General features: G+C 37.5%; 2 protein-coding genes across 4 annotated transcripts in view; both read right to left on the minus strand.

Moving 5' to 3' along the window:
* Positions 1-1045, minus strand: part of LOC135786572 (uncharacterized) — a 21347-nt gene extending 20302 nt beyond the window's left edge. For both annotated transcript variants that reach the window (XM_065296039.2, XM_065296038.2), the window contains exon 1: positions 819-1045. In XM_065296039.2, the coding sequence (XP_065152111.1) occupies positions 819-873 (55 nt within the window). In that variant the 5' untranslated portion in view covers positions 874-1045. The remainder of the gene's footprint in view (positions 1-818) is intronic.
* A 2105-nt stretch (positions 1046-3150) lies between these two features.
* pyroxd2 (pyridine nucleotide-disulphide oxidoreductase domain 2) lies at positions 3151-14269 on the minus strand. 2 transcript variants are annotated; one of them, XM_065296040.2, is made up of 16 exons: positions 14112-14269; positions 13249-13268; positions 13066-13159; positions 11639-11712; positions 11395-11550; positions 11117-11270; positions 10913-10974; positions 8476-8573; positions 8092-8233; positions 7854-7988; positions 7211-7283; positions 5320-5476; positions 4977-5131; positions 4696-4802; positions 3732-3852; positions 3151-3629 (listed from the first exon to the last, which is right to left on the minus strand). In XM_065296040.2, exons 1-16 carry the CDS (start codon positions 14224-14226, stop codon positions 3559-3561), a joined length of 1734 nt encoding a protein of 577 aa, XP_065152112.1. In that variant the 5' UTR covers positions 14227-14269; the 3' UTR covers positions 3151-3558. The 2 variants fall into 2 exon arrangements, with proteins under 2 accessions (XP_065152112.1, XP_065152113.1); XM_065296041.2 differs by having other exon boundaries at positions 14065-14172.
* Between the last annotated feature and the right edge of the window lie 1260 nt (positions 14270-15529).

Here is a 15529-nt window from a genome sequence, read left to right on the forward strand (position 1 = left end):
TTATTATCTGGTTTTATGGAAAACCATCTGTGCACAAGAACTTCCAGAAACCAAAACATACCAATCTGAAGAGCCTTTCAAAATAAGGGCCTATAAGATCCAAAAACCAGAATCATAACTAGCAGGAATGCTAGTTACATAAGAAAAAACCGTGGTGACCAAATTGTTTATAATTTTATCAAGAAAGCAACATCTGCAATAGTGAAACTTGACCCTTATAAAGTTTTCTGAATGTATTGCATTAACAATTTATGAAAGGTCTTAAAAGTTTTGGATAAAAAATGCTTGATCATAAAAAATGACACTGAAGCTCAACAGCTGTTGTATCTGTGATTTCCAGGCCTGGTTTATCAAATGTTTGGATGGGGTTCAAATAATAATAAACTTTAAAGTATTGCCTCTGATTAATGTATAAACTTTAATTACTTTTATTTTATTCCTTTACGATGTAGAATTTATATGTGGGCTGATTGACAACCAGAAACTATTATTGTATTTCAAAATGAATGAATGTATTCAACTTTAAAGACAAACATATTTGTTTACCATCTACAAATAAAAACTATTTGGATGATAACTGAATAAGTTACAACTAAAGTTACATTACAAACTATTTCTGTAAGTGACAACGTAACCTCTCTCTCATACTTTGCTATCGGTCTCTATAAACTGACCACCTTTAACATAAAATCAATCTCTAAAGCGGTTTACAGAGATATAAAAGGATTGTGGTGTGGGTTTGACGGCTTAGATTCGTAGAAAACTAACTTTATAACTCGGTGAGATAGACGAGAAAGTTTGCATGGCGTGAAACTCACCGCTGAGCCCCAGTAACCGGCAGAAATCCAAACTGAACTTCATCAGTCCGACCATCCAGCATTATTACTTTAATACCACCAGAACGACACGTGCACGACGCATGCACGTCAACAAACGTTAAAACACAAAAAAGATCGTCATTTTTAAAACTTATGGAGATAGATGTGCGCCGTTTGTCTTCCTGGGCGTCGAGCAGGACGTCAGGCAGGCGTGTGCGCGCTCAAGCGCCTCCCAGGACGAGCGTCTTAAAGGGGACATATGTTTAAATGCTATACTTGGGTCCCCAGTGCTTCTATCAGCTTAGAAAATGTGAAAAAGATCAACCCAGTAACTTAGTTAACTTAGCTCTGCAAGCATGTGAAAAAATAGGTTATTAAAAGTTGTTCCCCTTGTGATGTCAAAAAAGGATCGTATTATTATAATAATACCCCCCCTCCTTTAATCATTGATTCTATTTATTTTATTTTAATATTTATTTACAGTATTTATTTGAGAAATTGTTATACCATGAATAACTATGTACATCATGTTGTTTATTGATTATATTGTGACTGGCAAATAAATAAAAAAACTAATCTGTCCTCATTGGAAACTTGTCACAACATGTATTTAGCCCGTCATGTGTGTGGCCCATCATGTCAAAATATGTGTTCTCCTCGCACAACACTGAGCGCAGAGAGTTGAAAAATATTCAACTTTGAGTGAAAGGCTCAGCTCGTCAATGTCAGTTCTAACACGGCCTTCCAATCACAGTGGAGAAGGGGGCGGGACAAATATCACAACAACCAACCGGCACATCATATAATGACTGATAAACAAAGCAAAAATATCACAGCAACCAAGCGCTCGGCTGAAGAAAGCTGGCAGTCTGCTAAAATAAAGCTGCCAGTCGGCGGTGGCATTCACATTTTTCAACTCATGCGTTTTCTGTGGCAACGCTCAATTCATGCGATTTGCGCAAACTAGACGCGCAAATGAGGCAGAATCGCGTTTACCGTGCTGCGCTAAACGCCTCATTTGCACCACGAGACCTCCAGACGCGTGTCAATGCGTCTTCACACTAACATTGAAATCACTTGAGCTTGACTCCTTTACTGCGGTTGGTGTAAAGGCAGCACTCGCTCAGCTCATCAATGTCACTTCTCACTCCCCCGTCCAATCACAGTGGACAAAGGGCGGGACAAACATCACAGCAACCAACCGGAGCATCTTTCAATGATTGATAAACAAAGCAGAAGTATCGCAGCAACCAAAGTGCTTAGCTAAAAAAATCTGGCAAGCAGCTACAGTTGGCGTCCGCCTACCGTTTTGAGACGCGTTTAACCCAGCCACTTAAGGGTGTTGCGTTGTGATGCACAAAATTGTTGGGTGCTGCGGTCATAGCTGTGTTTTATTGTAAATAAAAGCTATTGACCAATCAGAATGAAGAACTGGAACTGTTTTATAAATAAGAAACACAAAATCACTGAAATCAGCCTCTGAGGCTTAGTTTTCACCAATTTATTGTTAACTACAGATGTCAATCATTGCTTCTGCTATCTTTTCTCAAGTACACGCCCTCAACTTGAAAGAATAGTTTCCCACTCTTAAGTACATAGTGGCAGTGTTTATGTGCGTTCTGCTTATAAATACAATATTTCCGACGTCTAAAACGAACCACATGTTTGGGATTTTCTTTGAGCCCCATGTTTCCGAGTTGGAGATGTGTCAGTGAGAAAACATGACTGAAGTGATATATGCGACATCTGTAGTTGACTCTCAAATATGTTGAATGAATGTTTACTCATCTGAGTAACAACCAAACCACACTGCCACAGTATTTTACCTGCTGTCCCATATTTGGATGGCAGAAAGTTGGCTATCCTATATTTAAAGTGTTTGTGGCTTTCATTCCACGACTGTTTGTTTTTAGGCCAACTAGTTTATTCTAGCCTTTCCAAATCTGTCTTCTAGGAGAACTGGACCACTCGGTTGAGTCTGGTGGTTTTCTCTCCACTTATACACCATTGGAGTTTTGATTCCTTGCCACTGTCGCCTTTGGCTTCCTCACTGGGAAACTGTTTGTTAATATTGCCTTTAATATAATAGGCCTACAAATATAATAAAAATGCAGCATGAAGTTAAAACAACTTCGTTTTGCAAGTCAATTCAACCTAATATTTTAGGTTTTGAAATGTGATAAGTTTAAATAACTTATAAAAACAAGTTGAAATTGTTTAACCTAATTTGTTAAGTTAAAGTAACACAAAAATGCTGATTGTTAATTTTACAAAAATTTTCATTTTTTTACAGTGTGTGTTTTGTATAATGTAAATATAAAATTAACTTCAATTGAATTTAAACTTGAACAAAATGCTCTCTTTAATAGGAACCTACTGTACCTTTCGCTAACACCACTCACTAGAAACAGCTATTTGTGTGAAATGTGGTTTCCATTAATGCCTTCTGTCACATGTTATACACAACAAAAAGCATGAATTCAATCATTTATCTACTGCATGTTTTTTACATTTTCAAACTTACAAAAAAATTGTACGTCGTAAAAAAATGCATGCAACTATTTTTTTAAGTGCAAGATTTTTGGAGTGTTTTGAATGTTTTGCAAGACAGAACAAATCCCACAAAATGTCAACAACAGTTCATATTTGGCCTGATCTTTGTTTTCATCCCAATATCCGAGTGGAACGCCAAAAGGTGATTTTTCCCAGCTGAAGGCAATAAACGTTTTGTTAAGTGACATCATCGTCGTTTTAAATCGGACAGGACAGTGAGAGCTGCATTCCAGCCAGCTGCACCCATGACACCTCCACCTGAATCAGACAGCAGAGGAACATCAACATAATGCCACCAAATCCAATAGGCAATGTTAAATGATAAAACAAACTGGGTTTTATTTATTCAGACACACAGACCTGGATGGCTGCCACTGCCACATAAGTACAGCCCTTTGACTGGTGAGCGGTAGTCAGCTATAGAGGGCAAAGGTCTTGCAAGGTACAACTGATCCAAAGACATCGAGCCATGAAATATATTCTGCAAAATAAAAAGCTTGTAAGCAGTATTTCGAGAGATATGCATGCAAAACATAACAAGTAAACCGTGCAATTTACCAACATGGTTTACTTGACTCTGTATAGTCAAGTAAACACTCACCTAAAGGATTATTAGGAACACCATACTAATACTGTGTTTGACCCCCTTCCGACTTCAGAACTGCCTTAATTCTACATGGCATTGATTCAACAAGCTGCTGAAAGCATTCTTTAGAAATGTCGGCCCATTTTGATAGGATAGCATCTTGCAGTTGATGGAGATTTGTGGGATGCACATCCACGGCAAGAAGCTCCCATTCCACCACATCCCAAAGATGCTCTATTGGGTTGAGATCTGGTGACTGTGGGGGCCATTTTAGTACAGTGAACTCATTGTCATGTTCAATTTGAAATAATTCGAGCTTTGTGACATGGTACATTATCCTGCTGGAAGTAGCCATCAGAGGATGGGTACATGGTGGTCATAAAGGGATGGACATGGTCAGAAACAATGCTCAGGTAGGCCGTGGCATTTAAATGATGCCAAATTGGCACTAAAGGGCCTATAGTGTGCCAAGAAAACATCCCCCACACCATTGCATTAATGAGAAATTGAACAGGTGTTCCTAATAATCCTTTAAGTGAGTGTACATGCCATTTAAAAGATGGCCATCTTGTTTATTGATGAACAACAATGAAAACAATACTGGATTATGGTGCTTACTAAATATTATTAAATATAATACTAAAGAGAAATTGTTTTTGCACAAGAATAGGTCTTTGTATTTGGTTTTTATTTAAAATGAACCCACAATCACATTAAAGTTAAATGTTTGTTTCATACCCCTCCAGTGAGACCAAAGACCTTCTCAAGATCAGGAGGAGTCAAAATATCTTTGCCCACTATAGACTTTTTAAATCCAGGCGCATAACGCTCAATCCATCCGAATACTGCGAGACAACAAACAAAGAACCAAATAATACGTTATTACTTTAAAGCATGCAATCGTGTAAATTAAAATGAGCTAGTTTGTACCCGTCTATAGTATGCTGGCATAAACAAAGCTGTCTGTATTATACTAAAACTTCCAAAAAAGAAATCTCAATAATGCAAATGAGGCGCACCCGTATCTACAAATCTCTCCCTGTCCTCATTGGTCCAAGCACGGTGACCCTCCAGCCAATAAGGGGTAAACTGCGTGAAGATAGACACCACGTGACAGCCCGGGGGCGCTAGAGTCGGATCCAGCACTGAAGGGATGGTCATTTCCAACATGGGCCTAAAAAAACATGTTTTAGTTGCAAATGCACAGAAGATGAATTGAAATGTAATGTAAATCGGTGTGGTTTGGTACAGCGAATGATGAGGTAATCTAAAAGCATGACAATAAACTCTGTTCCTGAGCAACAAATGTGCTGTGCAAATATTAGCTCTTCCATTATGAGCCGCATTGCAGGTTTTGCCGACCTGGAGGATGGGCGTCCCAGCTGGCCTTCCCTATAGGCGTCCTCCAATACCTCAACACTTTCACAGTTCAGGTGAATTGAACATTGATGATGTGGACCCGGTTTTCCATCCGAACTGTTCGGAGCAGCCAGGAAATTAGGCAGCTTGTCTAAAGCCACTGTTCATGGGCACAGAAAGAGGGATCAAACTCCAATGAACATCAAAAGACAAACTAAAAACTTTTGAAGAATGTTTGCAAGACAGCACTGAACCACATTTTACTTAAGCATTTATGTGACCCTGTCTCTAGTCATGATTTGTCATCTAATGAGATTAGAAGCATCCAAGTTTGATTTCAGTCATTCATTTCACATGTGCTATTTATTATTTTTATAGACATTATTCTCTAATAATTTATAATTACATAAAAAGTGATTATAATTGTTGCATTTCCAACTCCTTACTTGAATCTATGCGCATAATGCTTTGTGATTGCATTATGCATCTATTTACATTTTCATGTACATATTCATCTTGTAGTGCATTCATGTTATACATTTTATCAGTATGTGTGGTCCTGGGATTGAACGACTTTTGCATTGCTTACACAATGCTTTACCAAATGAGCTGAAGGATCAAGTAGTTATATTTACATAACTTTAGCAGTTGTTACACTGACAAAATTATGTCTTACTACAGTATACACAGATGACAAACAAAATGCATGCTAAAATTATTCTCATATATGGGCGGTGGCGGCAGGTGCACTGCAAAAAATAAGTCTTGTTTTAAGCACAAATATTTAAAAATTCTCAAGTCAAGATGCATTTTCTTGATAAGCAAAATAACCTAAGAAAACAGGTCTAGTTTTAAAACAAAACATATCAATTTTAAGTGAATTAAACAAGCAAAAAAAATGTGCCAATGGAATAAGACATTTTTTCTTGAATTGACTTAATACAAGAAAAATTCAACAAAAAATGTCTTATTCCATTGGCAGATTTTTTTCTTGTTTAATCCACTTAAATTTGATAAAATTTTATATGTTTTGTCTAAAAACTAGACTTATTTTCTTAGGTAATTTGCTCATCAAGAAGATAAATCTTGATTTAAGTATTTTTAGATATTATTAAAAACAAGAGAAAAATACTAAGTAAGAAAGTCATTTTTTGCATTGTGACTTCTCTTTCGAGGGGTGCAAATTCAAAACATGTGTTCAAAGTGTCTTGTGTTGCTCGTCATGTCAAAATATGTGTTCGGTGCGTCATGTGAACCTGTGCATAATGCCTCATGTCAAAATACATGCCTGCTGCACACACGTCGGACAGGTTTATGATAAAAGAGACGCTCACGTTCACAAAATACTAGCAAGACACTAACTAACACTGAACTCTGATTACAGATGAGATTAAGCGAAGCAAACATCTTTTTCTATCTTAAACCCCTTCTTAGCATCTGCAGCAGACACTTTTGCACATGGTTCACATAACGCGCCAAAACACATATTTTGACGAATTTCACATCGTCACTGGCTGCCACGGAATATGGCATTTTATAAAACGATTAGTTCCAGCTTTTGATTCTGATTGGTTGATTGCTGTGGTTTATTTACGATAAAACACAGATATGATCGCTGCACCCAACGATTTTGGGTACCCTTCAGCCATGATTTATTCCACGATACAGCATAGTCTCTCTTACCTTATTGCTAACGTGATGCCAAAGTGATGCCTTACTATTCTCACACACAGCTGACAAACAAGACACCTGCTGAATGTTGTCATGGCAACATCAATGTGGCTCTAATATGATGCTTTATTTCCAGGAAAGTCTAGCTAAAACTTGTTCTTTAGCACTGCTCATTATTTCATTATAGTTAGTTAAATGAAGCATTAAATGACAGATATCATACCGTTAATCTTGGTAACAGGAGAAGTATAGTCAATCTGATCCACAGCTTTGATGAATCCCTCTGGCAGGGCCTCCTACAACCACAGATATCAATTATTCACTATTGCCATTAACATTTAAAGCCGCAGTTTATTTTTCCACGTTTTCTTTCCTTTGACCTTTGGAAAAAGTGAGGAGGTAATTATTTTTTTGATCATACATAACCCCATTGTATTATCTCTTACTGACTAATACATTTACATGCAGACAATGTGTGTAGTCAAAGCACAGGATTACTCCTTGGGTAAACACAGATGACTCTAACCAAAGGACACAATAGCAGTTAATAGAAAATGATGACAGCATTGTTAATAGTGCGCTTATGTAGCTCAATGGCAGAGCATTGCATTAGCAACACAAAAGTTGTGTGTTCGATTCCCAGGGGTCGATGTATGGCTTCGGCAATATGCAATGCATCTGCCAAATACATAAATGTAAATGCATGAATAAATTACCTAAACATGAACACCTCTAAATGCTTCAAAGGAATAGTTCATGCATAATTCCAATTTTTGGAATAAAACAGCAGAATTTTGTTTTTAGCTCTTGCCAAAAATGTTTAAGCATTTTGAAATGAGCAAAACCTCAAGACACTGGGGCCGTACCTGTGGGGTGAGCTGTTTGAACGTGACATAGGGAGTGGCGTTTGACAGAACCACTTTACTCTTGATCTCAGTTCCATCTTTTAGCAAAACACCCCTTGCAAAACCATCCTGACCAATAAGAACTTGCCCAACATCCTAAAGGAACTCAGAAAGACAATAGATCAATGTCCTGAGCACGTCATGTACTGTCTAATGAATACAATTACAAAAACAATGGTTACACGCATTGAACACTAACTCTCTCTGTAAAAATATCCGCTCCTAGAGAGCGTGCAGAGCGGGCGATCGATTGAGAAACTCCACCCATTCCTCCTTCTGCATAACCCCAGGCTCCTTTCTCCTTCTCCAGCTCACCCATGACATGATGCAGGAGGACATATCTGCATGGTAAAGATCACTGTTTACACAAAAATCATAAGATAATCTGAATAAATTCAAATAGGTAAGATGCATTAATAGCAAAGTTGTTCCTGTAGCTCAGCTGGTAGAGCATTGAGTTAGCAGTCCAAAAGTTTGGGGTTTGATTCTCATTTTGATTAAAAAAAAATGCATATGCACTGTGAGTAACTTTGGATTAAATCGTCTAACAAATGCATGAATGTTAATGTCAATATTCGCTCACCCACTTCCAGGATTGTTTGGACTTGTGTTTGCTCCAATCACAGAGTCTGTGGCTAATGTGGCTATCAATGGCTCTGATTCAAACCAGCGATTTAGCACCTGTGTGAAAACCCAATAAAAATGACTTTTACTGCCTGGTCTTTACCATACCATAGACAATGTCTATCAATATTATGAATTGCAAACATTAAAAGGGACATTTCACAAGACATTTTAGATAAAATAAATCTTTGGTGTACCGAAAGTGCATACGTGAAGTTTTAGCCCAAAATACCCCACAGATAATTTATTATGACATATATTTATTATATGTCAAAAATGCCAATTTGTAAGTGTGGGCCGTTTTGGGGGTCGTCCTTTAAAATGCAAATGAGCCATAATGGTGATTTAAAGGTGCAGTGTGTACCTTTTAGAAAAATCTCTTGACAGAAATGCAATATAATATACATACCTATATTATCAAGGGTGTATAAAGACCTTTCATAATGAACCATTATGTTTTTATTACCTTAGAATGGACATTTTTATCTACATACACTGCGGGTCCCTTTACATGAAAGTCGCCATTTTGTGCCGCCATGTTTCTACTGAAGCCCTTAACAACCAAACTTTGTTTAATAAGTTGTCTCCGATGATGACACGTTTGTCCTGTGGCAGCTACCGTAGCTTCTCTATGCGTTTCAAAGGCAAGGGGTGAGCCGTGGAGCAGCCGTTGGTTGCAACTCACAGTCTCACCACTAGATGCTGCTAAAATTTACACAATGCACCTTTAATGAAATTGAAACTCAATTGTGCTGTCAATTATTCTCTCTCTCTCTCTCTCTCTCTCTCTCTCTCTGCACTAAATGGCAGTGCCGTGGTTGGATAGTGCAGATTAAAGGACAAGTTCGGTATTTTAGACTTAAAGCCCTGTTTTCAGATTGTTTATGGTGAAATAGAATGGTTTTGACTGAAATTTCGACATTTTCGGCTGCCCTGAGAATTTTCGCGTGTTTGTGTTCCAGCTCAGACCTCTACAATGGGTTTAATGGTGCACTGGAACAATCCTTCCTAAAATCCATTAAACTTTCGTTTACAAAGACGTGAAACTCACCGAGTGGTCAGGGTGTTCATTGATATGCTCACACAAAAATCGCTGCAAAAGATGCTTTCCAACAGCTGTTTTAGCATTCGTTGTTAACTTGTGGACCTATTTTTCCAAACGCCCCACACTCGTATATTCTTCCGCTTAGAGCTTGAATAATAGACACTCCAGCCCAGGTGGTGGCGCTAATCCGCCTTTGCCAATTGCAAGAATAGAAACAAAGTTCCCGGCGCGGAGTAATACCGTACCTCACAGGACGTCTAATACAGTCAATGGAGTTGGCAAAAACTACGATAAAACCTGTTGGAATGCGTCTTTTGCAGCGATTTTTGTGTGAGCATATCAGTGAACACCCCTGACCACTCGGTGAGTTTCATGTCTTTGTAAACGAAAGTTTAATGCATTTTAGGAAGGATTGTTCCAGTGCACCATTAAACCCATTGTAGAGGTCTGAGCTGGAACACAAACACGCGAAAATTCTCAGGGCAGCCGAAAATGTCGAAATTTCAGTCAAAACCGTTCTATTTCACCATAAACAATCTGAAAACAGGGCTTTAAGTCTAAAATACCGAACTTGTCCTTTAAGGGAAGGTATTATTTTAATAAGATCCCCTTCTGACACCACAAGGGGAGCCAAATTTTAATGACCTATTTTTTTACATGCTTGGCAAAAATTTTTTACCAAAACTAAGTAACTGTTTTTATTTTTACATTTTCTAGGTTGATAGGACTTGGGTACACTGTAAAACCTAACAGTTAACTTAACGCAAACCATTTAAGGAAACTGGTTGCCTTAAACCATTTAAGTTTTAAAACACACAAATTTAAGTACTGTGAACTTGAGTAATGTGCAATTATGCACTTATATTTAAGTAGTGTGAATTCAAATATAAGTGCATAACTGCATATGACTCAATTTGTTTAAGTTCATAGTACTCAAATGTATGTGCTTTAAAACTTAAATTGTTTAATGCAACCGGTTTACTTAAATGGTTTGAGTTGAGTTAACTTTTAGGTTTTACAGTGTACACAATTATAGCACTTAAACATGAAAAAGTAAGATTTTCTTAATTTGTCCCTTTAAAAACAAATGGGGTGAAAGAAAGTGACAAACAGGCGCTGCAATAAGACAATGATTGATAAAAAAACTTTATGGTAAAAATCTAAATACTGGACCCTTAACCTTTGGAGCCACAACTATTCACGTAAGCCATCAAGTTGGAGCTTTCACAAACTCAGATTTTCCAACTTTGCTATTTCACATCCAACAAACCCAGTTTTACAGTTTATGTTTTAAAAGCCAAGAACTGTAAAGGCAGCATTCCCTGTATTTTAGCTTTTTAACTTAACCCACCTTCATAGCTGGGGCTGTAATTAGTTCATAGAAGTCTGGAATATTCTTTCCCAACATCAACCCTTTAAACACAGAAACACATGGATTTGCTCATAATACTTCAGTTTTATAAGCCCTAGTTTTGGCTATAAATAGTATTCTAGTAGCAGAAAAGTCAAGTTGGCTCTGGTTTATCTTACATAACCTTATATAAGCCTTTATTACCAGACTTCACCAAAGGTTTTAAGCTCTTCAGTGCAGATAATCTCTTTCTCATAGATCCCTGAGTCACTCCTGGAATGTCAACAGGTGGTGCATCCAGAAGAGGGTGAATGGCACAGGCAAGTCTTTCCAAATGGCTTAGAAAATCAGGATAGACCTGTAAAGACAGTACAGGGAAATAGATATCTATACCTAATACAATTTTAAGTTGAAGAGTGTTGATTTAATAGTTTGCGGTTGCTTATAACGTAACATAAAAGTGCTTGACATTGACACAGAACCTTGGCATCTTTCTTTGAGAATTTGCCGATCTCTTGCTGATTCTTTGCCAGATCGGCTCCAAGTAGCAAAGAGCGTGGTGGCTGTCCTCCGACGCCCTCCTCCAACATGGGGGTAAATGAATGGGGGTCCCTCATGTACACCTTTAGGCCGTGTTTCTGCATAAGAAGACAGAGAATTAGTTTTTAATAATAAAATAAAAAAGTGCAGAGAGAATGTGTCATGTAACATGCATACAAACAACACCTTGAGCTCCAGGTCCTGGTAGATGTGTGGACGGAGTAAACTGAGCAGATAGGAGGCCCTGGAGAAATGAAATCCTGAACCAAACAAACACAAACAATTTTCATAGTCACAAGCAACTTCAGTCATCCACAGCAGAAGTTAAATATGACCTTAAAGGGTTAATCTGCTACCTAGCCACCTAAACATAAACTGTAGGACCAATTTAGTTCTAAATGTGGGTTCACATCAGCTTGAACATTTTGAGTTTACTCGCTTCATTTGAGCAATATTTTAGTTATAGAGAAATTTACGCGGAAATGCGCGTCATGGGAGGGGCTTCTGCGACTCCCCTTGCTGCCTGTAATCACGTCACTACTAGAGCAAGCTCCTGATTGGTTAACACAGCGTGTTTTTCAGCCAAAGTTCAAATTTTTCAACTCTAGTCTAGTTCGGGCCACTGGAAACGCGCGAGTTGAAAAATTTGAATTTGATTCTAACGCGCCAAGCTAAACGCCTCATCCGCGCCGCGTTAGCGCGTCTTCACATTGACTTCACATTTAAATCACTCGCACTTGACGCCTCTACCGCGGCCGGTGTGAACGCAGCATAAGACAAGAGTGTCTTGAATCTGATACTTCAACAGTTAATAAAAGCACAAAATATAAGTTTCGCCACTAGAGGTCTCTAAACAACAAATACAGCATAGCTTCACCTAGTCTTTAAAGAGTAACTAAACCCCTGGTCAGAGCCTGACTCCACCCACTGGCAATATTTGAAAAATGCAAGAAAAGTGGGCGGATCCCAACGGAGGTAGAGGGGACAAACTAAGCCCGTATCAAGTGTGTGGTGAGATCATAACAAGGGCGTGGTGAGCTTGAACCTGCTTACGTCACGAGTCATTTTTTGGACCCAACATCCAATGGGAAAATTCAACTGCAGTAGCCACCGTTCAACCTGAAGAGGGCAGCACTCAGACGTTTTTACACCATATATTGCAGTATTGAAACACTTTATATCCAAATGTCAAAAAAATTACTAAAATCAATGAACAGCACTAATAAAGCATCATTCTTACAGATCATTAACTAAAAAAAGTTGGTTTAGGGTTTAGTTACTCTTTAACCTTAGTGTCGGTAGGTATCAATCTGATATTATTTACAAATCATGATTATGGATGATGTAAAGAAATAATGTTTTTTAACCGTTGCGACACTGATCACCATATGACACCAAAGAGAGGAATGCAACAGTACTGACCCTATGGACAGTGGTAGAGTGTTGGATTCTTTTGAAATTAAACATAGTTGAAAAAGATTGTACTGTAAGTACACAAGTGAACAAAATCTATAACACTGTGCTACTGATTTTGGGATCTTAAATGCAAAAAATCTTACAGTGTCACTTTAAAAGATAAGTAACTTATGTGGGTGATAAACTTGAACTCACACCTGGAATGATTTCTTCAGATACAGCTGCTCCTCCAAGCACATGTCTGCGTTCCAGTACAGCAGTTTTCAACCCCCCCTTCTGCAAATATGCTGACTGTACAAATCACACCAGAACATTATTCAGAGTAAAAATGGTTGCACAATTATTGGTATTAAAGAAGAGCTTGTTTGGTGTGCACTTACAGCAATAAGGCCATTGTGACCTAAATAGAAGAAAAGGAATATTAAAGGTGTGAGTTAGGCTATTCATAAATCAATCACTTGATGTTGACAAACTGGTTATAAGAAGTTATTGTATGCAAAACACCACAAAGTGCAACAGTCGTCCTATGTATTAACATGTGTGCAAAATGAAATAAATATGCATGCACAAATTCTCAGAAACATATAAAAGCATGTTTATATACAATACAATATGTACAAAATTCATGTTTTCTAAACTAGTCCCTGCAGATATTTCTAGTTGTTTTCTATGGGACACTTTTGTTCTGTAAAAAACTTTTGTTCCTCTAGAGGGCGCCCAGCCGCTCACCATCTCAAATCCCACATTGAATCCCATTAAAATCTCAAACTCTTTGTTTACTTATTACAGCAACGTCGTTTTGCAATAATAAATTTTTAGGCAGGCTATTAAACATAAAAATGCAGATTCGCGTGAGTCTTTATAAAAATATTATTATAATTATTTTTTATTACTTTAAAGGACGTCTCAAAATGAATCAAGCTGATTGGTTCATCGCGGTTCATCGTCATCAACACAAAGAACGCTGACGTCAAAACGTCATCTACGTGCTCCTTTCAGCGGTGATTTGGACAATTATTTAAAGCAAAATAATGATACAAAGACACTTTTAAAGTTGTTGCATTTAAACTACACAGTAAATATTTAAAATACAATTTTTTTATTTACAGCAGTCTTAGCTGACCAATCAAAAGAAACGTCCGGGTCATAAGCACCGCCCATTTAAGTACCCTAAGTAATGCGAATTGCTTTTCTACCCTGTTCAAGTTTTCATCCAGGCTGCTTATGGTTGTCTGTGGTTTACCTCCACCGATAATAACCGCGTCATATTGAGGTTTGATGGTAACGCTGTGGCTGCAGCTCCGTGTCGATGAAATAAAACCTCTGCGTGCTCGAAGCCCCCGGACCGCAGCAGCCATGATGTTTTTATGACAGCCCTTAAACCCAAAGCTCAAACTTCACAACTCCTCCCCATGTGCAAAGTATGTGAGGGGCCCCAAGTTACTTTTCTCTCCAATAGAAAACACTCTGCCCGCCCCCATTAAAAACAGCACTCTCAAAATGATGAGTTTGTAGCCAAACTTGAGTAACAGAAGTTCATTGGAACATAATTTGTTGCCTATTCCATAAATCATAACAATGATTAATATGTTTTCTTCTTTCATGGCTTTTGTTTAGTGGCAGCTAGATTATTCAGCAGATAAAAGTAAATAAAGGGGACATAATGTGCATTTTTATCAGTGGGACTCAGAGATGAAAATATCAGAGATGAACAAACTGTGTGTTCTAAGTTATAGGTAGGTCATGGGTGTGTGTAATATCAACCATGCCCTTGGTAAACCTTAACAAATTGTTCTGTTCTGCTTGTAGTGACACTGGACATTTAACTTTTGAAAGCAAAGTTTAAAGGTTTCATACAAAGTTTGGTAACACTTTATAATAAGGGTCCATAAATCATAATAAACTATCTAAATTAAATGTATACTTAAATATGAAGTAATGCTGAGTTAAGGCATGTACTGGGTTATCATTAACTACAACATGACTCAACACATTCACTGTTAATTAATACATTAACTAACAACTAAAAAACATAATGTTGTACTTTATTAGTTTATGATTAGCACATGCCCTAACTCAGCATTAGTTCATGTTTAAGTAAAAATATGTTTTAGTTCATTATGATTTATGGACCCTAATTATAAAGCGTAAAGTTTAATGGTCAAAGAGTGAATTTTTGTAATAGGGGTGAGTGGGGCACAAACTAACACAGGGTTAATTTTAACACGGGTACTCTATATATTTATATAGGGCCAAGCAATCTGTGCTTTTGGTCTTTTACTCTTTCTGTCAAAAGATGATCTCCTGTGAATTTATAAAAACGTTTTGATATTAAGATATTGAACAAAGAATGTTTTGGAGGCATGGAAGTAAATGTCTTCATCTTATGTTTTTGTTTTTTTATTACCGAGTTGGGTTTGTAAGTCACCAAATCCAACTTTATATTATTGTAATCACTGTCTTGTTACCTAAAACATAACACCATTTTGAAACATGTCAGCAACTCCTAGTAACTGATAGCTGAGATTGATTTTTTTTTACACAGAAGCATCAGATATACAATGATAAGGGAATGAAAACAATGTAAATGTAATAATAACTGCTAATACAATATCAGGGGAACTAACTCACTATTATGATTTATTTCTATGCATTACTGCA

This window comes from Paramisgurnus dabryanus, chromosome 20, assembly GCF_030506205.2.
Source record: "Paramisgurnus dabryanus chromosome 20, PD_genome_1.1, whole genome shotgun sequence".
Lineage (NCBI taxonomy): Eukaryota > Metazoa > Chordata > Actinopteri > Cypriniformes > Cobitidae > Paramisgurnus > Paramisgurnus dabryanus.